This window comes from Mustela lutreola, chromosome 6 (genome assembly GCF_030435805.1).
Source record: "Mustela lutreola isolate mMusLut2 chromosome 6, mMusLut2.pri, whole genome shotgun sequence".
In the NCBI taxonomy this organism is placed as follows: Eukaryota; Metazoa; Chordata; class Mammalia; order Carnivora; family Mustelidae; genus Mustela; species Mustela lutreola.
In genome coordinates, this window is record NC_081295.1 from 24,010,070 (window position 1) to 24,032,892 (window position 22,823).

General features: G+C 35.9%; 1 protein-coding gene across 1 annotated transcript in view; it reads left to right on the plus strand.

Annotated features, from left to right (window-relative positions):
- Positions 1-22,823, plus strand: part of SEC63 (SEC63 homolog, protein translocation regulator) — a 71,989-nt gene that overhangs the window by 33,483 nt on the left and 15,683 nt on the right. Inside the window, exons 8-18 of the mRNA XM_059176942.1 lie at positions 614-722; positions 2,790-2,884; positions 2,983-3,115; positions 4,620-4,712; positions 6,114-6,268; positions 8,052-8,199; positions 10,935-11,017; positions 13,428-13,487; positions 13,689-13,862; positions 18,161-18,319; positions 22,669-22,770. Coding sequence (XP_059032925.1) covers positions 614-722; positions 2,790-2,884; positions 2,983-3,115; positions 4,620-4,712; positions 6,114-6,268; positions 8,052-8,199; positions 10,935-11,017; positions 13,428-13,487; positions 13,689-13,862; positions 18,161-18,319; positions 22,669-22,770 — 1,311 coding nt within the window. The remainder of the gene's footprint in view (positions 1-613; positions 723-2,789; positions 2,885-2,982; positions 3,116-4,619; positions 4,713-6,113; positions 6,269-8,051; positions 8,200-10,934; positions 11,018-13,427; positions 13,488-13,688; positions 13,863-18,160; positions 18,320-22,668; positions 22,771-22,823) is intronic.

A 22,823-nucleotide genomic window follows, 5' to 3' on the forward strand; every position in this document is an offset into this window, starting at 1 on the left:
ATTGGAGCTATAACATACAGAGCAACTTCATTTTTAAAAACTATTTCATAATACTCAATATGGAGATGACATAAAGTTTATGATTTTACTGTTTCTTTTGTAACTGGTGATTTTCTGTCTGGGCTTATAGTTCCTCTGAGTCCCTGTAGTAAGCTTGATAATTAACTCATCTTGCCTTCTTCATAGGTTTGTTGTGTGAGGATCCAGCTATATGGAATCATGTGAATGAAATAGCGTATCAACTATAAAATTGCTCCTGTACTCTAACTTACCAAATATTTATTAAATACAAACTGTGTCAGGAACCAGCTTGTCGCTTTTATGCAGTGGGTTGTTTTGTTTCTGTTTTGTCTTCAAATGAACCATAAATGTTTTAATGCTATGTATGTAGTGAGGTAGGTTGATGTTTAGGTGTTGGGCAGTATAAATACTAGCTGAATAATTTGAAATATGTAACAAAGCATTTGTTCTTAAGTTCAGGTATTGTTACTTGTTTTATGAACAGTTAGAAAATTTGACCAGAAACATACTCTGCATCAAACCTAATATTTATTGTGATTTTGATGCTTTATTTTGATGCTTTATTTATTGTTTAATTTTATTTGCATTTTAGGGCTCTTGGTGGTATCGCTCAATACGCTATAGTGGAGACCAGATCCTAATACGCACAACACAGATTTATACATATTTTGTTTATAAAACCCGAAATATGGATATGAAACGTAAGTAATTTTAAGTAGCTATGATTTTATTTTCTGAATCATTTATATGACACATAGTCAATTGGAGACATTTCATTTCAGTTTTGTATTCTGTTCATATAACTAAAGCTGGAGGAGAATGCTAACACTCTTTGTTCACATGTACTGTATTTCTGTTATTACCACTTACTCAGCTATACATATATATATATTTTTCCCCCTAAAAATTTTATGGTAAAGCTTCATGTGGTTAATTTTGTAAAAATACTAGCTAATATTTCTTGAGTATTTTGTTGTATACCAGGCATTGCTAGGGAATATGTATGTGTTAACTCATTTAATCTTTATTTTGCTCCCATAAGTAAGTTACTGTTTTTAAGCACATTTTATAGTTGGGGAAACTGAGCTTAAGGATGCATATAGTAAGTGGTAGAATTAGGATTGAACTCAAGCAGTCTGGTTTCCAGGCCCTAAATCAGTGCAATATACTGTATTAGTTTCAATAAAATAAGTAGAGGTCTTGGATATGTTGAAAGAAAATTGCCAGAGTGTTTCATTCCCAGAGTTTTATTTCAGAATTTCTTTATGGAAAAAAAAAGTTCCATCTAAAATACTTTATTTGATTCCATAAAGCTAACATTATAAATTTCATCCTTGGAGCATATAGTATTGCCTTTCAGAATCACTGCTCCGTAGAACTTATAGACATAGACAAGCCCTCCTTCCCCTCCTTAGGGGAAAAAAAAAGGAAGATACAAATTTTAAAAAATTTTTGTTCCAAAACCTAAATGGAGTTTTCTGTAGTTTTGATTTGCCAGTTTTATTAATTTTTTTTGATAGAAAAAGACTTCTCAGAATCTTATGACTATGTGAACAGATCTTTTATTTTTGGAATGAGCAAATCTTTTACTTCTGAGGAGCAAGTGGCTGTTACTTTCCATTTTGCACACATATATCACTTTTCCTTATGTTGAATTGAAGTATTAATATAGAAACCCTCTTATGGAAAGTGCTTCATGTTTATAATGTGTTTTAATGTGTTTTTTGCATCAGTGATCATGATTTCTATTTCTGATGGTGACACTTTTCCTTACACAGTTCTGCCTGAAAAGCATTGTTTAGCTGCTGGTAGGCTTGGTTATGTATCCTTGATTACTTTAGTGTTGGCATCATATATTGTATAGCTGTTTTAGGAATAGTTGTTTCATGAAACATTTGAGGGTAGTGATGGCATACACATATACTGTGCCTACTGTGTGTCAGGCATGTTCTTAGAAAGTGAGGCCCATAGAGAGGTGAAGAACATTGTCCTAGGTCATTTAGTTAGGGAGTGAAACTCTAGGGTCTATGCTGTTAACCTCTGTACTGTCCTGCTTTTTGTGAATACATTGTATGTATTTTCTGCGAGAAGGTAAGATTGATGACTGTAGTGCCAGTCTTTAAAGAGCGTGTATGGGCTAACAAGTAATGCTAATAGTATATGTGGCTGCGAATCATGTGTACATCAAAGAACACTTCCCATAAACCCTCCAGAATTCCATAATAAAAATTTCTGTAAATTAGAGTATTTCAGTTTACTTAAGACTCTGAGAAGTCATGAAGTAAAGGCACCTAAAACTCTTTTTAACTCATTGTTTCTCAGCCTTGCTTAACTATGGAGTCCCCTCTTTTTCATATAATAGTTATCAATAATTACTTAATAATTACTTATTAGTAGTAATTTAATAATTACTCTGTAATTAGCTAATAATTACTTAATAATTACTCTATAGAAAGTTTCAGTGGAATATATACTTAAGTCTAGAAACAAATGCTGTTTGAACTGATTTTCATGCATCCAGTGCTTCAGGGCCCTTAATTTGATGTGTATTTCTATTTACTTGTGATAGGTAATATTGTACGTGTTTTTAAAAGTGAAATGTTTTTTATGGGAAAAATGAATACTTGTTAGTGGAGTTCAGATGATTTTTAGCTTTACAAACAAGTGGAAAATTGCCTTAGTGTAGCATTAATGAAATATCATAGGAGAGGAAATTATTAGGTGAGCAAATGTATTTATTTACCTTCATATTACTTTTGTTTTCTCAGGTCTTATCATGGTTTTGGCTGGAGCCTCTGAATTTGATCCTCAGTATAATAAAGATGCCACAAGCAGACCAACAGATAATATTTTAATACCTCAGGTTAGGCCTATTGCCCAGATTCCTTGGTACAAGCATTTAGGTATTAAGGTTAATGCTTTTTTAGGTATCTTTTTTAATAATTATTTTATTTACTCTAGCTAATCAGAGAAATTGGCAGCATTAATTTAAAGAAGAATGAACCTCCACTTACCTGCCCATATAGCCTGAAAGCCAGAGTTCTTTTACTATCTCATCTTGCTAGAATGAAAATTCCTGAGACCCTTGAAGAAGGTATGATTCTAATATCTGCAGGGTTTTTTTTTTTTTAAGACTTCATTTATTTTAGAGAGCACACATGAGCCTGGGGTAGGGAGAAGGAGGGGGAAAGGCTCTCAAGCCAACTTGAAGCTGAGGATGGAGCCTGGGGTGGGGATCCATCTCACGAACCTGAGATCATGACCTGAGTCGGGTGCTTAACTGACTGAGCCACCCAGGTGTCCCTCTGCAGGGTTTTAATGGTACAGAAGCAGTGCATTTAATTAGACCTCGTGGTGCAGTGTTTTGGTCCTGTTTTTTTTTTCCTCAAATAATTGCTCAAGGACCTTTTAAAAAGAAATCTTTATGCTGCATAATTCACAAATATTTTGAAGGTCTAAAGTAAGATATTTTGATAAATGTTAAAATTTAGTATTTCAAGGTGAGAAAATACTTTGAGAAATGTTTATTCAGTTGCAGATTATATAGTAATTTCTAGTGACTTTTTCAAAAAGATTTTATAAGCTTTTCAAGCTGTTCGGGGGAAGAAAAATGGATTTCACAACAAATATTTCAGTCAACCGCCACTTCTACCATCACCTCCAGCAGTGATTCCTGATTAGGGTTTAATCTTTATTGAAAGCTTCCTAAATAGCTTGGAGCTTCATCTCTATGTAAAAGAAAAGCAGTGGCTAGGACAGTGCTTTTTCCAGGGGTGTTATGAATTTGTCATTTCTTCTTTACTTGGTATTACTTCATTTGAAGTTTCAAAAGAAAATTATTATTCCTAGGGAATAAATATTCTTTCTGAATAAAGCCCCTCTTCATCTGTCCCTTTTTGAAGCCAATAATGTAATCAGATGCTTCTGAAAACAAGGCTTGTTGATGTTCAGTAATTGGTGATAGGATACTTGTGATGGAATGAAGGATTGCTATTTAGGCATTGTTGGAATTGCAAATTAATCAGTAATTCTGATTTTCCTAATATTCTCTGCAGATGTGAATCCATCTCCATTTCTTACCAATTATCTAAGAAACAGGGAACAAATACTTTTTTAGGTTGAGTACTAACCACAATGAATGATCTTAATAGTTAACTGTTACATGCAGTAAAAATGAGTCTGTCGCTTTCCCCTTCCTCCCCCTTCTCTTTCTGCATTGAGTTAACTTTTATTCTCAGTCTTAGCCTTTGGACTTACTCATAGTTAGGTACACAAGAAGATTCTTAAGATTCTTAAATATAGTAAGATTAGAATTAAGTTTAAAACTGTTCTTCTAGAAAAGGGAGGTAACTTACAAAGCACGCCACCATAATACTAAAAATTGCCTTCAAAACATCTAATCTGAGCTAGGGTTCTCTGACTGATTTTTGCCATTGCTGCTTAGGGGAAACTGTTGTGTTCAACCTGTAAAATTCTGAGGTCATGTGAAATATTTTTGGGACAGCTTAAATTTAGTATTAGTCTAGGACTATAGGTGATAAAGATGTTTTAACTATAAAAGTGGAATGATTTGTTTCAGGTTTTCTCTTGCTTTGCAGATCAGCAATTTATGTTGAAAAAATGCCCTGCCCTGCTTCAAGAAATGGTTAATGTTATCTGCCAGCTAATAATAATGGCTCGGAGCCGTGAAGGTGAGGTGGGAATGTAATTAATTATGTTGTCCTTTTTCTTGCAAGCTTCTGCAGAGTATACTTCATAGTTTCAGCATTTATGAGCACCAACAGTAATTCTGCCTATAGAGAAGTTGAATCGGCTTTCCAACTTCTGGTTCATGGTTTTTCTTACTTCTTTCCTATATTTTCCATTATGCAAAGTCTTTATCACACTCATGTTTTTGAATTTATTTATTGTCTTATTGTTTTGTCACTTACTGTTTGTAAAGATTGAAGATACCTTTTCATTCCTTTGAATATTTTTAGAGTTAGGTTTTTCTGTATTTTAACAATGAGTTTGAAATAATTTAAGTGATGATGACTCATCTGACATGTAGTATTTTTCGCATGAAGGGAAAAAAGATTGAGGGGAAAGAAAAAAGAATGACGAAGTTTGTGGTCAGTAATGGAAAGGGAGACCCTTAAGAAAGGAGATAATGGTTGTGGTTTGTTGTTATGGCCGATGTCAGTTCTTGGCATAGTATCAGTATGTTATTGATACTGATAATTTACTGTTTTGGGAGGAGATGCAGAGAATTATTCTGTTAAACCAATGCTTGTTGGATAATTATTGTTGCATTTGAACATGTTTATATATTTTTGGTATCTTATGACTTTTTTTTTTTAATTTTAGGAAGTAACATACAGTGCAACATTGGTTTCTGGAGTAGAATTCAGTGATTATCACTTACATACAACACCCAGTGCTTATCACAACAAGTGCCTTCTTTAATACCCATCACCATTTAGCCCATCCCTCACCCACCTTGTTCCATCAACCCTCAGTTTATTCTCTATCATTAAGAGTGTCTTAGGGCTTCTCTCTCCTCCCCTCTCCCACTTCCTATATGTTCATCTTTTCTTTCCTAAGATTCCACATATGAATGAGATCATGTGGTATTTAATCTTTATCTGACTTTTATCACTTAGCATAATACACTCTGGCTCTGTCCACATTGTTGCAAATGGCAAGATTTCATGCTTTTTGATAACTGAGTAATATTCCATTTTGTATATATGCACACCACATCTTTACCCATTCGTTGATTGTTGGACATTTGGGCTCTCTCTATAGTTTGGCTATTGTTGATAATACCACCGTAAACATTAGGGTGCATTCTCCCTTCAAATCTCTATTTTGTATCCTTTGGGTAAATACTTAGTAGTGCAGTTGCTGGGTCATAGAGTAGTTGTAGTTTTAACTTTCTGAGGAACCTCCATACTGGATCTTACAACTTCTAAAGGAAAATCAACACTATGATCTTAAAATTTGGGGTGTTAATGATATTCATATGAGTCATGTTTTTGTAATGAGTTATATACTCTGGAACATATAAAAAGTCCAGCCTTGTTTTTTCTTTTTCTCCTATTCTTTCTAAGAAAGGGAGTTTCGTGCTCCAACTTTGGCATCCCTAGAAAACTGCATGAAGCTTTCCCAGATGGCTGTGCAGGGCCTTCAGCAGTTTAAGTCTCCCCTTCTACAGCTCCCTCATATTGAAGAGGACAATCTTAGGAGAGTTTCTAATCATAAAAAGGTAATTCTTTGCCACTTTAAAATCTGCTTTAAACAGTTTGTCATGTTACTTAAAGGCAACACAAATGAAAAGTGTTCTAGAAGGGTTTACTGTGAATTTCTTAGATTTAGAATGTCTTAAACACCCTACAGTTATCCCTAAAGTGGTTCTGTTAGCATTTTCTTAATTAGGTGTTTTATACTATTTACCTGCTATAAGTGATTTTACTACTTTGGGAAGGTCAGTGCATTTTAGCAATTAAGACTTTATATGATGGTATCAGAAATAAATATACAAAGTAAAAATGCACTGTGTGCTTTCCAGTCATTTCATGCCTGGCTCTAATGGTTTATTGGTTGAATAGGACCAAAAAAAATCAAGTTCTCAAAACACAAGTAGATCAAATAAAGATACTTCTAGTTTAGGTAATATAATCTATAGTAAAGATCTGATAATCTTAAGATATGGCAAAAATATGTATAAATGAAAAAACTTGAGGAAATATAAGAAGAAGCAAATAATAATTCTGATAGGCGATTTTGAACATTACTTTGTATACATTAGACAAAGTGGGTGGAAGATAGACATTGGATTTGGTAGCATATTAAGGTAGAACTAATGTGTATTAGAGATTCACATATGGGTTCTCTGTCCTTTCAGTTAATTGTATTGCCCTTATAAATTTATTCACATTTTTAATTGAAAACTGTGTAATCAAAAAGTGGGCATTGTCCATTCCTCATGATCTAAGCCCTGTCTGTGAAAGTAAAATATTAATAACTAGTATCAAATGCCTGGAAATTAACACTTTCTAAGTATCCCTTAAGCCTCCATGGGTATTACTGCGGTAACAAACAGCTGTATTTAGAAAATAACAAAAATGAGAATATTGTATAGTAAAACTTTAAGGGTGTAGTTGTACTTGGAGATAAGTTCATACTCTTACAGGTTTTTATCATTAAAATTGAAAATATGGGCCAGCAAACTGAACATATCAAATGACAGTTGTTCTTGGTTGGGTCAAGATTCTATGAATATTACTGTTTTTTTCCCCTAACTTTATTTTTTCTAAATGAAAAAAATTATCCTGTATTAACTTTGTAATTAAAGAAAAATCCTAAATTTGAATTTCTTTGGATAAAAGGCCATGAAATGCTATAAAGTTGTATTTTTTGCTTTGAAATGTGTATGCAGATCTTCCTCAGCTTACAGTGGGGTTACATCCTCATAAAGCCATCGATCGTAAGTTGAAAATATCCTAAGTCGAAAATGCATTTAATACACCTAGCCTACCAAACATCATAGCTTAGCTTAGCCTACCTTAAACATGCGCAGAACACTTACATTAACCTACAGTTGGGCAAAATCATCTAACACAAAGCCTGTTTTTTAATAAAGTGTTGAATATCTGTCTCATGTAATTTATTGAATACTGTACTGAAAGTGAAAAACCGAATGATTGTATGGGTACGGAATGGTTGTATGGATCACGTGGCTGACTGGAAGCTGCAGTTCGCTGCTGCTCCCCAGCGTAACAATAGTGTGGTGTCAAATATCATTAGAACTGGAAAAGATCAAAATTCAGAGTACAGTTTCTACTGAGCACATTGCTTTCTCAGCATTGTAAAGTTGAAAGATTGTAAGTAGAACCATTGCAAGTTTGGGACCCAGTATAATCTTAGCATTTTTCTAAAAGTTTCTGGATTTTGTTTTAGTGAAACATGCTAATTTTCTTTTTGTGAAAAATTCTATGACTTTGGAATTTATTTTCTCTCTCTCTCTCTCTCTCTCTTTTGAAATTCAGTACAAAATTAAGACTATTCAGGATTTGGTGAGTTTAAAAGAATCAGATCGTCACAATCTACTGCACTTCCTCGAAGATGAAAAATATGAAGAGGTTATGGCTGTCCTTGGTAGTTTCCCATATGTGACCATGGATATAAAATCACAAGGTAAGTGGGAGGTTTCGCTGTTGACCATTTTCCCCCTTTTGATAGATTGGCTTTTGTTTATGTGGGTTAAAGTTCTCAAAGCGTTTGATATCATAATGTGTAATTAGACTTCCCAGAACTGTAGTTTACCTGTCAGATTGGCTGTAATGGAATATGATATATGCTTAATAGTTCTGAGACCACTGATAGAATCCCATAGAATCTTACTTTTATCTTCCTCAGAATGAGATTAAGCCTGAGGACTCTGTTTTGTAGTTCACATTTTAGGAATATCTTAACTTTTCAAAGAATGAAAGATTTTCAGGTGCACTGAAAAAATACTTGAAGTGTACATTGTTAGTATAAAAGAAATAGCTGCTTACTTCTAAAATTAATTTTTAAAAGTCCAGTTTACTTTAGTAAGCCTTGGAAATTGCCATGTTCTGTGCCACATTTCATGTGTTTTTCTCAACATGTCTCTGTGTCTGCTGGGGTGAAAAATTGATTTTTCTACCTTCACAATTGTCCTATGAGTGCCCGTTTTAATAGCTGAATAATAGTATCTTATGGTGGTGACAGAATTAGAGATTGTTGCTCCCTGCCTTCATTGTAACTTTATCCTGCATTTTGACATTTATTAAGTTCCTGTTGTGAGAACAATTTTGTGGGACCAAGAATACAAGGATGTATTAGAAATGGTATCTGTCTTTAAACAGTTTATAGTGTAGTTGAGGAATTAGGATGTAGACCTAGGATTAAAAACAAAGAAACATAAGGCCAAGTGTTAAGTGAATGACACAGACTTTATGCTGTCTGTTCATTCAACAACTATTGAGTGCCACTCATTTTTCTCGGTTTTGGGGAAATACTAGTAAGGCAAACTTCTTCCTTACTGAGTTTGCATTCTAATGGAATTGAAAAGAGAAAAATGGCTTTCAAAGACTGGGGTGTTTGAGAGGTAAAGTAAATTGCGATCTGGTTTCGTTTTGGCTGGAGTGTAGGATACATGTAATGAAAACTGGGACTGTGGGGAGTTTGGATTTCCTTGTGATCTTACCGGGAAACTTCATGATGTATTTCATTCCATAGCATCTTGCATAGACATTTACTATATTTTCACAGTGCTACCCAAATGTGTTAATATGAGTAGAAGGGAGAGTAGAAGAATTTTAGAAGCAGGAAAGGAGCATCTTCAAGATCAAGTGCTAGAGATGGTGGATCACTTTCCCACATTGTTTAGAGGTTGTCTAGAATCTCCTGTAGGCTTTTTTCCACTTGAAAGCCTCAAATGGCAGGTAGATATTGTTAGAGTTGTTAATTCGCATGCGGTGCTCACGCAACTCTGAGTTGTTGTGCAGTGTTGACAGATGTGTAGCCCAGGTTTGATATGAGATAATGGAGACTTCCAGATTGAAGAAAGGATATTTTATCCTTCTTTTTAAATAATAATTATTATTTTTTCTTTTTTAGAGCACAAGGCAGGGGCTGGTTGGTTACGGGGAGATGGCAGAGAGGGAGTTGGGGAGGAGCAGAGGGAGAGGGAGAGAGAATCTTAAGCAGGCTCCATACTCAGCTTGGAACTGACTCAGGGCTTGATCTCCATACCCTGAGATTGTGGCCTGAGTCAAGATCAAGAGATGGATGCTTTATAGATTGAGCCACCCAGGATACTGTATTGTATTGTTCTTGATGCCCACCTGTTGCACTTCACAGCCAGTAATGGAGAAGAAAGCAGTTTCAGTTTCTTGGAGGCTGTTCTTTTCCAACTGGCGGCGTGTTAATGTAGGCCAGAACAGAGTTTGCTAATCTAAATCTGTGTAAAATAAACATAACCAACTTAGAAAAATCTGTAAGGAGAAATACAAAGTGAAGAAAACTCTTAGAGATAAAATTTGGAGGAAAAATGGAGGATAAAATGGAGGAAAATAAGATAGGATAATTTATTTTATTTTTTAATCTTAACATTTATGTTTATTTTAATGTTTATTAATTTTAATGTTAAGTTTACTTCAATAGCTTTTAGCAATATGTGTAGCAAATGTGATTTCAAAAAAATTAAATTGCAAGAGCTTTTTAAGCTTTTGTTTTTACTGTAAACAAAACTCTTAAGTTCTTGCCTTAAGAAATAAATTTTTTTTTAAAGATTTTGTTTATTTGACAGAGATCACAAATAGGCAGAGAAACAGGCAGAGAGAAGAGGAAGCAGGCTCTCGAGCCTGATGCGGGGCTTGATCCCAGGACCCTGGGATCACGACCTGAGCCGAAGGCAGAGGCTTAACCCACTGAGCCACCCAGGCACCCCAAGAAATAAATTTAATGTGACTTGGAATACTAGTTCTAATTATTTTATTTTTGACAGGCAGACCGGCATTGATCATATAGGTAAAATCTTGTGAATACAAGGTTTGCACAATTTAATAGAGTGACAGATTTTATATCACTAAGAAAGAAAGCTGTGGTACAGTCGTCCTCACATTATACTTTGTTTTAAAAGACCAGGGTTTGAAGCTTGGCAGTGCCAATATAGCCATGATGTGATCTCAGGCATTTCACTTTAGTTTTGAACCTCCCTTTCTTTAAAGTGGAAATAATCTTCAGAGAGCTATTTTAAAAATTATAAATGAGTGCATTGTTGAAGGCATCTAGTGGAGTGTTTTATATAGAGTAGACAGTCAAAATATTTGTTACTAAGTTTAAAATATATTTGAAATACTGAAATACCAAATTGAATTTTATTGTTTACTCTCGTCTTGTAGTATTGGATGATGAAGATAGCAACAACATCACAGTAGGATCCCTAGTTACAGTGTTGGTTAAGTTGACAAGGCAAACAATGGCAGTAAGTGATCTCTTTTTATTTTTATGCTTTAACAGTTATGTGTTAAAAAAAAGTTACATGTTGAGAGGTGAAGGGGAAAGGAGGTACAGACTTCTGATTATTGAATAAGTAAGTCATGGGATTCAGAGTATAGCACAAGGGTATTATAATACCCTTGGTTACATAGTGTAACATACGGTTACATAGTGTACGGTTACACAGTGTAACATACGGAGTTCTTGAATCACTATGTTGTACTCCTGAAACTAATGTTTAACATTGTGTGTCAACTATACTTAAATTAAAAAAAGGGAAAAAAGTTTTGTGTTTAAGTTCTAATATGTATTTTCACATTAATTCATAGTTTTTCACATTAATTTTTACATACAAAAAACCCTTGAAAATAGATTAATTCTTCATGCGATGATTTGTTAATTCCCTATAAAACATTGTAATAATAAGGTAATGTGAGTATAGTATTTAAAGTACTGTATAAAGATTAATTATTGATTATTGTTGGAAATTTCTTTACCTATTCCTTCTTGGGTCGACTCTGAATTTACTCTTAATTTTTTAAATTATATTGAAAATTTTTCTTTTTCTAATTATCTGAAAAAGTCATGCTGGCTGGGGAAAAAACTTCAAGTAATGCAGAAAAGTATAGGAAGAGATTAAAATCATCTAAAGTCCTGCCACTCAGATGATTGAACCTAATGCATGAGTACCTGTGGGGTTAAATGATGCTTTCCCTATCATGGATTCCTTCTCTCACCCACCTCCCTCAGGAAACCCCTTGTCAGTCTGAGAGGACCAGAATTGAGTCTTGTGTGTATCCTTTCATCTCTTTCTCTGAGCTCATATTTACTGCCTCGGCCTTTACACTTTATGTATATATATATATATATATATATACCCTGGTACTTTTCTGATTTCCTTTCATTAAATTCAATCACATTGTATATGTTTCCTGTACATCTTGTTTTTCTTAGTTTCTGTTACATATTTATATTACCTCCCAAGTTAGAACTATAGTTGTAACTCATTTTTAATTGACTGTACTATTTTTAACTTTGCATATTCAACTAGTGGGAGATTTTAGCCTGTTCTACTCTGGAGCCTGTGAATATCTGCAGGAAACATACTCTGCCTTTAAACCCCATCTCTAAGACATCTGGTCAGAAAAGCATACTTGGTAGTAGGATATATCAAATCAAAGATGTTGATTTTATGGTAACAAGTGGTAAGGAAGCATTTGTGTTATGGACACTGGATGAGAAGTGGGAGAAGAGGAAACCTCAAAGCCAGTGGCTAGAATTGGACATAGAATCCAAATTTATATTACCTACATGCTTTGGAATTCCCAGTCTGAAAATGAGTAAAAATTGGTCTTGGGCTGTTGACACTTCTGGGGTGATTGGTAGGGAAAAAAAAAACAATTGCCCTGGAGAAGGGAAAGAATCAAATATTTATCTTTAATTTCTTGTATGAACCGAACCTCAGAGTAATTAAGTATTAGAACCCAGCTAAGAAATGAAGCAGAAGATGGTAGAATTAGACTAGGGATTGGCACACTTTTTCTGTAGAGGTTCAATTAATAAATTTTTAGGTTTTATGGGCCACTTGGTTTCTGTAGCAACTACCGAATTCACAAATAGGCATGGTTGAGTTCTAGTAAAACTTTTATTTGAAAACCAGGCAATGGGCCATAGTTTGTAGACCCCTGAATTAGGCTAACAGTTTAAAGCCTAAGTTATCATTATTTCTATTTGTTAGCTTTAGTAAGTCCAGGACGTTTATTAAACACAACCAACATCATTTATGATCTTCGAATATAGATTCTCACTGAAATGTTACTGGAATTTAAATCCTAAATTTATGCCTTTTATTCTGATCCTAAGTGGATTATATAGTGGATATGTTTTTAGATTATATGGGTTTTCTCAGTATTTCACCCTTTATGTATTTTATTTATATATGTAACTAATTTTAAAAAGATTTTTAAAATTTTGTTTTTCTTAAGTAAACTCTACCCCCAGTAAGGGGCTTGAACTCAGAACTCTGAGATCAAGAGTCTCACACTCTACCAACTGAGCCAGCCATGCGCACTTCCATAGTTATTTTAAACAATGAAATATTCTTGAATTTATAGTGAGTTTATGTATCTTAAGTCATTGCATTTGTAAATTCAAATAGAATGTACTTTTCAAAATGTATTCAAGACCGATGTGAGATATTTCCGAAGGTAACTTTTGAAGTGTCATTTAGTAATTGCTGAATTTGCACACATCGTTTAGTAATTGCTAAAAATCTGATCTTCTCCCTACCCCCCCAGTTGTCACAAGTTAAAAAACTTATTGGTCATCTATTTTGAAAGATTACTTTATCTGAAAGATAAATATAGGTTGATAAACTTCATATTTTTCTTCCCTAGGAAGTATTTGAAAAGGAGCAGTCTATTTGTGCTGCAGAGGAACAGCCAGCAGAAGATGGGGTAAAGCTTGATTTTTCTTACTTTTCTTTCCTGGTGAAGGAAGTCTTTTGTTAGGTTCTCTGATTGATTTTTATTGTTATGGGAGAGTAATTCAGTTTGTGAAAGCATTTAGTTTAGCCATTTTTATCTAAAACTTACTCTGACTCCCAAATGAAACTATCGCTGTAACTTCTGAGTGTGTACGTGTGTTGTGATTTATAGCAGGGTGATACCAATAAGAACAGGACAAAAGGAGGATGGCAACAGAAGAGCAAAGGACCCAAGAAAACTGCTAAATCAAAAAAAAAGAAACCATTAAAAAAAAAACCTACACCTGTGTCCTTACCACAGTCGAAGCAACAGAAACAAAAACAGGCAAATGGAGTTGTTGGGAGTGTAAGTTTATTATTGTTATCATCATTGTCTTTGAGTTATACACTAAAATGCTCAAATTCTGTGTGTTTAGCTCCTCAAATTTTACATATGTATGTACCTGTGATACCCAGGTTAAGACAGAAAACCTTAGCACCCTAGAAAGCTCACGTGTGTCCCTTCTCAGTCAGTGACCCCCCATCTACCTCCATGCCTTCCAGTTCTGGCTGTTATTACCATAGATTACTTTTGCTTATTCTTAAACTTCATTTAAGTAGAAATCTGTTCGTCTTGCTTTCATTCAGCATTATGTCCGTGACACTCATGTGTGTTTTATGTAGAAGCTGTCCATTCTTTGTGTGTATGTGATACTCCATCTTCTGAATATACTGGTTTTTCTTTTCTTTTTTAAGATTTTATTTATTTGACAGAGATCACAAGTAGGCAGAGAGACAGGCAGAGAGAGGGGGAAAGCAGGCTCCCTGCTCAGCAGAGAGCCCAATGCGGGGCTTGATCCCAGAACCCTGGGATCATGACCTGAGCTGAAGGCAGAGGCTTTAACCCACTGAGCCACCCAGGCACCCCTACACTAGTTTTTCTATCTGTTCTGTAGCTAGTGGACATTTGGGTTGTTTCTAGATTTTGCCTGTTATTGGGTAAAAATGCTGTGCTTCATGTACATGTTGTTTTGTGGACATTTCATTGTCTTGGGTATGTACCTAGCGGTGGAATAGCTGGGTCATAAAGTAAGTCAGTGGTAACACACTGAAAGAGCCTGTTTTTCAAAGTTGTGCTATTCTATATTCCTACCAGCAAAACATGAGTTCAGTTGTTCCATATCCTCACTAGTGCTTGGTTTTTTCATTCTTTTTTATTATAACCACTACAGTGGGATCTGTAGTGGTATCTCTGTGTGTGGTTTTTATTTACCTGATAACTAATGATATTGAGCATCTTTTCATACCCTTAACTAGTCATTTGAATATCCTCTATCTGTTGGGTTGTCTTATGGATTTACAGGATTCCTTTATATATTCTGGATATGAGTCCCTTTTTACCCTCTTAATGGAAACTTTTGATAGTACTTAATTTTAAGAAAGTCTTTCATTGACTTTATGGTTAGTGCTTTTGAGTCCTGTTGACATTTCTGCCTATCAACGATTTTAATATTTTATTTATTTATTTGAGAGAGAGAGAGGGTGAGCACAAGCAGAGAGAGTGGGAGAGGGAGAAGCCATCAAGCTCCCTGCTGAGCAGGGAGCCCAATATATGGGGCTCTATCCTACAACCCTCAGGTCATGACCTGACCCAAGGCAGATGCTTAATCGACTGAGCCACCGAGGTGCCCCACAGTATTGAGTCTTTTTATTCATAATCATGCTTTATCTTTATTAACTTGGATCTTCCTTAATTTTTTCTCAGCAGTGTTTTGTAATTCCCAGTGACAGAGGTATGACACTTCTTTCATAAGATTTACACTTTTGTATTTGATACTTTCTGGTGCTGTTGCAAAAAACATTAAAAGAAACCCATTCTTCAGTGTTTATTGCTGATGCATAAAGTTACAGTTGTCTTCTAAATATTGACCTTGTATCAAGGAGTCTTGAACTGACAATATGGGTGTACCCTGTTTTATTGTGCGTCAGTTTCTTGCACTTGGCAGATACTGCATTTTTACATATTGAAGGTTCATGGCAACCCTGTGTTGAGCAAATCTGTCAGCATCATTTTTCCAGCAACATTTGCTCACTTTGTGTTTCTGTCACATTTTGGTAATTCCCTCAATAATTTCAAACTTTGTATTATTGTATTTGCTATGGTGATCTGTAATCAGAGACCACAGCTCACTGAAAGCTCGTATGATGGTTAGCATTTTTTTAGCAGTAAAGTATTTTTTAATTATTTTTTTTAGATAGAATACTGTTTGCATACTTAACATACTATAGTATAGTGTGAATATAACTTTTATATGTAGTAGGAAACAAAAAAAGTCATTTTGACTTTATTGCGATAATCTCTCTACCGCAATGGTCTGGAACCGAACCTGGAATATATCCAGGGTATGCTTGTGATTCTGACCATTAGTAGGTACTTTTAGATTTTCTGTGTACACAGTCATGCCGTCTGGGAATAAAGACAGTTTTTCTTTTTTCTTTTTACTTTTTTCTTTACTTTTTACTTTTTTCTTTAATCTTTTTGCTTTTTCTTCCTTTCTTACTGTATTGGCTAAAACTTTCAGTGTAATGTTGGTTAGGCGTAAGGACGGTGGTCACCCTTGTCTTCTTGTTTATCTCCAGGAGAAAGGAAACAAAGTACTAAGCGTGATGTTGGCTACAGGGTTTTTGTAGATATTCTTTATCAGGTTTGCTGAGAATTTTTATCTTGAGCAATACTGAATTTTATTAAATGCCATCTCTCCATTCGTTGAAGTGATGGTGTGATTTTTCTCCTTTCTGTAATATAGTGAATTATGTTAAAAACATTTAGAAATTTTAAACTGTCCTTGCATTCCTGGAACAAATACAACGTATCATCCTTTTTCATATTTATCTAGATTTCATTATATTTGTTTAGGATTCCTACATTTATTTTATTTTTTTCCTACATCTATTTTTATGAGAGAATATTGTTTTCCTTTCTTGTAAATACCCTTGCCAGGTTTTGTATCAGGTTTATACTTACCTCATTAAACAAGTTAGGAAGTATTCTTTCTTTCTCTTTTTCCTGGAAGAGTCTGTTTAAGATTGCGTTTGTTTCATATTTGGAAGAATATCTAGAGAAGCCATCTGGGCTTAGAGTTTTTAAAAAGGGATTTTAGTTTTTTTTTTTTTTTTTAATATTTTATTTATTTATTTGACAGAGAGAGATCACAAGTAGGCAGAGAGGCAGGCAGAGAGAGAGGAAGGGAAGCAGGCTCCCTGCTGAGCAGAGAGCCCGATGCAGGGCTTGATCCCAGAACCCTGAGATCATGACCTGAGCCGAAGGCAGCGGCTTAACCCACTGAACCACCCAGGCGCCCAGGGATTTTAGTTTTAGAGTACACTTCTTTTTCTTCTTATTCATTTTTTAAAGATTTTATTCATCTACTTGACAGAGAGAGACACAGGGAGAGAGGGAACACAAGCAGGAGTAGCAGAGGGAGAGGGAGAAGCAGGCTTCCTGCCAAGCAGGGAACCCAGTATGGGGCTTGATCCTAGGACCCTGGGATCATGACCTGAGCTGAAGGCAGACACTTAATGACCGAGCCACCCTAGCACCCCTAGAGTCCATTTCTTTAACAAATTCTACTTTTTTTCCTTATATCAATTTTAGTAAATTATACTTCCCAAGGAATTTGTCCATTTCTTCTAAGTTATCAAGTTTATTGACAGAGTAATTGATAACGTCCTCTCTTTGTAATTTCTTTTGGATCTGTAGTAATGTCTCTTTTATTCCTATTATTATATACTCTTTTCCTTTGATCAGTCTTGCCTAATAAGTCTTCTCTCAGTTTTATTATCTTTTCAAAGAACCAACTTTTGGTTTTGTTTAGATTTCCCTTTGCATATCTGCCTTCTCTTAAATTGATTTCAGGTCTGTTTTATTTACTTTGAGTTTTTTTGTATTTAATTTGCTGTTCTTTTTTCTTCTTGAAATGGATTAGTAAATATTTTGTTTGGGATATTGGCTTTCCTTACTACATTATGCTGTATAAGCTATAGAAGATAATAAATTCTCAAAGCAGTACTTTTCTATGAGCTTTCCAGTTCCCCATTTCAAATAAAATACATTGTATAAGTGGGGTGCCTGGGTGGCTCAGTTGGTTTGGTATCTGACTCTTGTTTCTGCTCAGATCGTGATCTCAGGGTCATGAGATGGAGCCCTGTATCCTTAGGCTCCGTGCTCAACAGGGAGTCTGCTTGAGATTCTCTTTACCTTTGCCCCTCCCCCTTGCTTGTGCCACATGTGCGTGCTCACTCTCTGAAATGAATAAATAAATATTTAATTAAAAAATATATGTATTATATGTTTTATATATTTGATGAGCCATGTTGCCATTGTGGTAGTAGTGTACTTTATGCTTTAAAGATAAAATATTTTTTATTTTACGAACATGAAAAATAAGTAAAATAACTAACAATAGACAAATAGGCCAAATGTTAAAGTCTTTAGTCTGATTACCACATATTTATAAGTACGTGTGTCTATAATTCTTTAAAATTCTGTATGAATAGTGAAATTAGAATCTTGAACTCATTTAATTATAATGACATTAAGTTAGCTTCAGGGACTCACAATTCGCTGAGATATTCAGAACTTCTGTGGTTGCTTTTTTCTTTCAGGAAGCTGCAGTAAAGGAAGACGAAGAAGAAGTTTCTGACAAAGGCAGTGATTCTGAAGAAGAAGAAACCAATAGAGAATCCCAAAGTGAAAAAGATGATGGTAGTGACAGAGACTCTGATAGAGAGCAAGATGAAAAACAGAACAAAGATGATGAAGCAGTAAGACTTATAGGTTTAAATAATTAGAATTATATACCTCTGATAGTTACGTTTTTTGTTTTTCATTTGTGTACTTGTTTGTATGTTTGTCTTAAACAATACCAGTATATTTTATTATAATCTCTTATTTTGCAAGCATGTGTTCATGGGATGGTGGCCAGAATTATAAAGAAGAATAGTTTCTAACAAGGATTGGCTTTCTTAATTTTTTTAAATCTTAAATTGCTGTTAGTATAGGATGCAGATCTGAGGGGAAGTCAGTTTTGTGTCTTACAGTAATTTTCACCATTGGAGCTGAGTCTGCAAATCAGTTAGGAAAGGTGGGTTATGGTCTAAGCAGTTACTTAGAAGAGTCTTTCAAAAGTTCCAGGTAGTGTTTAAAAGTAAAGAAACATTATTGTGGACTCTAATGTCAAGAGGTTGGTTAAGGAGAAGACTAACATTTACAGAATGCCACCTTGTTTCAAGAGGTATATAAGACATTAAGGAAAGGAGGAGTCTCTAAGGGACTTATTAAGATTGTGAGGATAGAGAGAATAGAAAAAAAAAAAGAAACTCATGGTGTGGCATTAAGTTGCACCTGGTTTTTAGATGGGCTGTAGAAAAGAGGGTTTGGTAGACAAATAATGGGTCCTAAGAGACTTACTGCAGATTATCTGTAAACTGATCAACCATTTCTTTGTTTGTGTTGTTCTGTTGTTGTCTGACTGGGCTAAAAGTTACCTTTGTGGATTAGGAGAGAAAAGGGGATTCCCTGACTAGCCTGGGAGGCACAGGTAGAGGCGAAAAAGAGGATAAAAAAGTAAAGGGCAAAGGATAAAAGTATAAGGAATTGCAGGCATGCCTTGGAGATATTACAGGCTTAGTTCCAGACCACCACAATGGCACCAACATTGCAGTAAAGAAAATCAAATGAATTTTTTGGTTTCCTATTGGATATAAAAGTTATGTTTATACTATTTTGTAGTGTAGTCTAACACATGCCTTAACAACATACATGCTTTAATTAAAGCATTCTTTATTGTTAAAAAATGCTAACCATCATCTGAGCTTTCAGCAAGTTGTAAACTTTTTGCTGGTGGAAACTCTTGCCTAAGTGCTGATAGCTGCTAACTCTTCAGTGGTGCTTGCTGAAGGTTGGGGTGACTAGGGCAGTTTTTTGTTGTTGTTGTTTTAAGATTTTATTTATTTATTTGACAGACAGAGATCATAAGTAGGCAGAGAGGCAGGCAGAGAGAGAGAGAGGAGGAAGCAGGCTCCCTGCTGAGCAGAGAGTCTGATGTGGGGCTCAATCCCAGGACCCTGAGCCGAAGGCAGAGGCTTAAACCCACTGAACCACCCAGGCGCCCCTGAGGCAGTTTTTTAAATAAGATGACAATAAAGTTTGCTGCGTTGACTATTCCTTTTAAAAATGATTTCTCTGTAGCATGACATGCTGTTGGATAGCATTTTACCCACAGTAGAACTTCCAGAATTGGAGTCTGACCTCTCAGATCCTGATGCTGCTTTATCAGCTAAGTTTCTATCATATTCTGAATCTTTTGTTGGCATTGCAGCAGTCTTGACAGCGTCTTCACCAGGAGTAGATTCCATCTCAGGAAGCCACTGTCTTTGCTCAGCCATCAGAAGCAGCTCCTCATGAGAGTAGCCTTTTCTCATGAGATGGCAGCAGTTCAGGCCCATCTGCAGGCACCACTTCTAATTCTTTACCTCTTGCTGTTTCTACCACATCTGTAGTTACTTCTCCCACTGGAGTCTTGAACCCCTCCAGGTCATCCGTGAGGGTTGGAGTCAGCTTCTTCCAAACTCCTGTGAGGACTGATATTTTGACCTTTTCCCATGAGTCATAAATGTTTTTGATGGCATGTAAAAGGCTGAATGAGAAGATTTTCATTATACTTTGCCCAGATCCACCAGAGGAGTCACTCACTGTGTGTGGCAGCTATCACCTTAAAAAAAGTATTTCTAAACTAGTAAGACCTGAAAGTGGTAGTTATTCTATGATCCATTTGCTGCAGAATGGGTGTTGTGTTAGCAGGCATGAACACAGCATTAATCTTACCGGGTGTCTCCATCAGAGCTCTTGGATGACCAGATGCATTGTCAATGAGCAGTAATACTTTGAAATTTTTAGTAGTTGATCTCAACAGTGGGCTTAAAATATTCAGTAAACCATGTTGTAGACAAATGTACTGTCCTTCAGGCTAGGTTGTTCCATTTAGAGAGCACTTGCAGAGGAGATTCTGCATATTTCTTAAGGGCCCTAGGATTTTCAGGAAGGTCGGTGAGTAGTGGCCTTCACTGAACATCACCGGCTGCATTAGCTCCTAACAGGAGAGTCAGCCTGTCTTTTGAAGCCAGGCATTGACTTCTCTCTAGCTCTGAAAGTCCTAGATGGGATCTTCTTCCCATGTAAGGCTGTTCTTCAGTATTGAAAGTCCTGTAGTGTAGCCACCTTGGATTCTCCGAGCAGGATCCTGTGCAGAGCTTGCTGCAGCTTCTGCACCCACGCTCGCTGCCTCGCCTTGCCCTTTCCTGTTACGGAGACGCCTTCTTTCCTTAAACCTCATGAACCAACATTTGCTAGCTGCAAATTTTTCTTCTGCAGCTTCCTCACCTCTCTTAGTCTTGATAGACTTGAAGGGACAGGTCCTTGCTTTAGATTAAGATTTGGCTTAAAAGAAATACTGTGGCTAGTTTGATCTGTCCAGACCCCTAAAACTTTCTCCATACGTGCACTAAGGTTGTTTCTCTTTCTTACCTCTCGTGTCTTCCCTGGAGAGGCACTTTTAATTCCCTTCAAGAATTTTCCCTGTGCATTCACAACTTGGCTAACTGCTTGGCACAAGAGGCTTAGCTTTCAGCCTATCTCGGCTTTCAACTTGCCTTCTTCACTTCACGAAGCTTAATCATTTCTAGCTTTTGATTTAAAGTGAGAGACTCTCAGCTCTTCCTTTCACTTGAACACTCAGAGGCTATTGTAGGGTTATTAATGGGCCTAATTTCAATATTGTTGTGTCTCAGGGAGGCCCAAGGAGAAGGGGGAGAGATGGGGGACAACCCACTGTTGTTGCAGTCAGAACACACGCATTTATTGACCAAGTTTGCCATCTTATGTAAACATGGTTCGTGTTGTCTCCGACAGTAACTGTAGTACATCAGAGATCAGTGATCACAGATTACCATAGCAAATATAATAAACAGGCTTAAAATATTGCAAGAATTACCAAAATGTAACATAGAAACTCAAAGTGAGCAAATGAATGTTGTTGGAGAAATGGTAGCAATAGACTTGCTCAACACAGGGTTGCCACAAAACTTCACCTTGTGAAAACCACAATATCTGCAAAGCACGCAGATGTGCAGAGTACAGTTAAGTGAGGTATGTGGTGGGGAGTTTGCCGTTGGGAGTGGTGGGGGAGAACAGGGATGACGTTTTAGCAGTTGCTGGCCCTTGACTGTTTTTGTACTTTGGGAATTAAATTGATTGCCAAGAAATTAAAGCCCATCAAGGGAATTCTTTCTCCAGGCGTGCTTTGAGAAACAGTTGACATACTCCTTTCTGAGTATAGTATTAGGATTAGAGGTGACAGACTAGTTTCTTTAGATACCAAAAAATACATTCATTCAGTTGTCAAATAATTATACAAACCGTTATTCATTATCTGTCACACGGCAAGCACTGTGTTTGATGAGAGAGGAATGCAAGCCAAATGTAAAACAGTTTCTGCCCTTGACTGATAGGAGGCTAGTGCGGAAGGCAGACATGTAAGTAAACATTAGGGTACAAAAGAGATTATGCACAGTTTGTCAAGGTACAGTGATAGCACAAAGGAAGGAATGATTGACTCAGTTGAGGGAAATTTCTGGTATTCAGGAGCTCCTGGTTTAGGTTTTAGCAGCTCCTGAAGAAATAACAGTAGGAATTTGCCAGGTTAGAGAAAGAGAAAACAAAAATCCAAACATGGTGTAGGAGGAGTGAAACAGCTTGGTGAGAAGTCAAGGTAGTTTGAAGTGACAAGAATAGAAAGTGCAAAATAAATAATAATAATGATGATGATAATTAAAAAAAAAAGAATAGAAAGTGCAAAGAGACAGGCAGTGACAGGAGACTGAAGAGATTGGCCCAGGTCAGATCATGACTGTGTAGTTCATGCTAAAGGGCTTAGATTTGACTTGTGAAATGATACGGTGTAACAGTTTTGAGCAGGGAAATGATCAGGTCTGTGGGACTGAACTCCATGGTAGGTAGCATTGTCAGGAATAATAGCTGGAAGAAGGATGGAAACTCTTAGTGAGAATAATTGAAAACAATCTTGATTTCAAGTGTTTGATTTTTACTTTACTAGGAGTGGCAAGAATTACAACAAAGTATACAGCGAAAGGAGAGAGCTCTGCTGGAGACCAAATCAAAGATAACGCATCCTGTTTATAGTCTTTACTTTCCTGAGGTGAGTTATTCATGTTTTCCTTACTCCATTTACTTTCTCTTCAGGTATTTTTC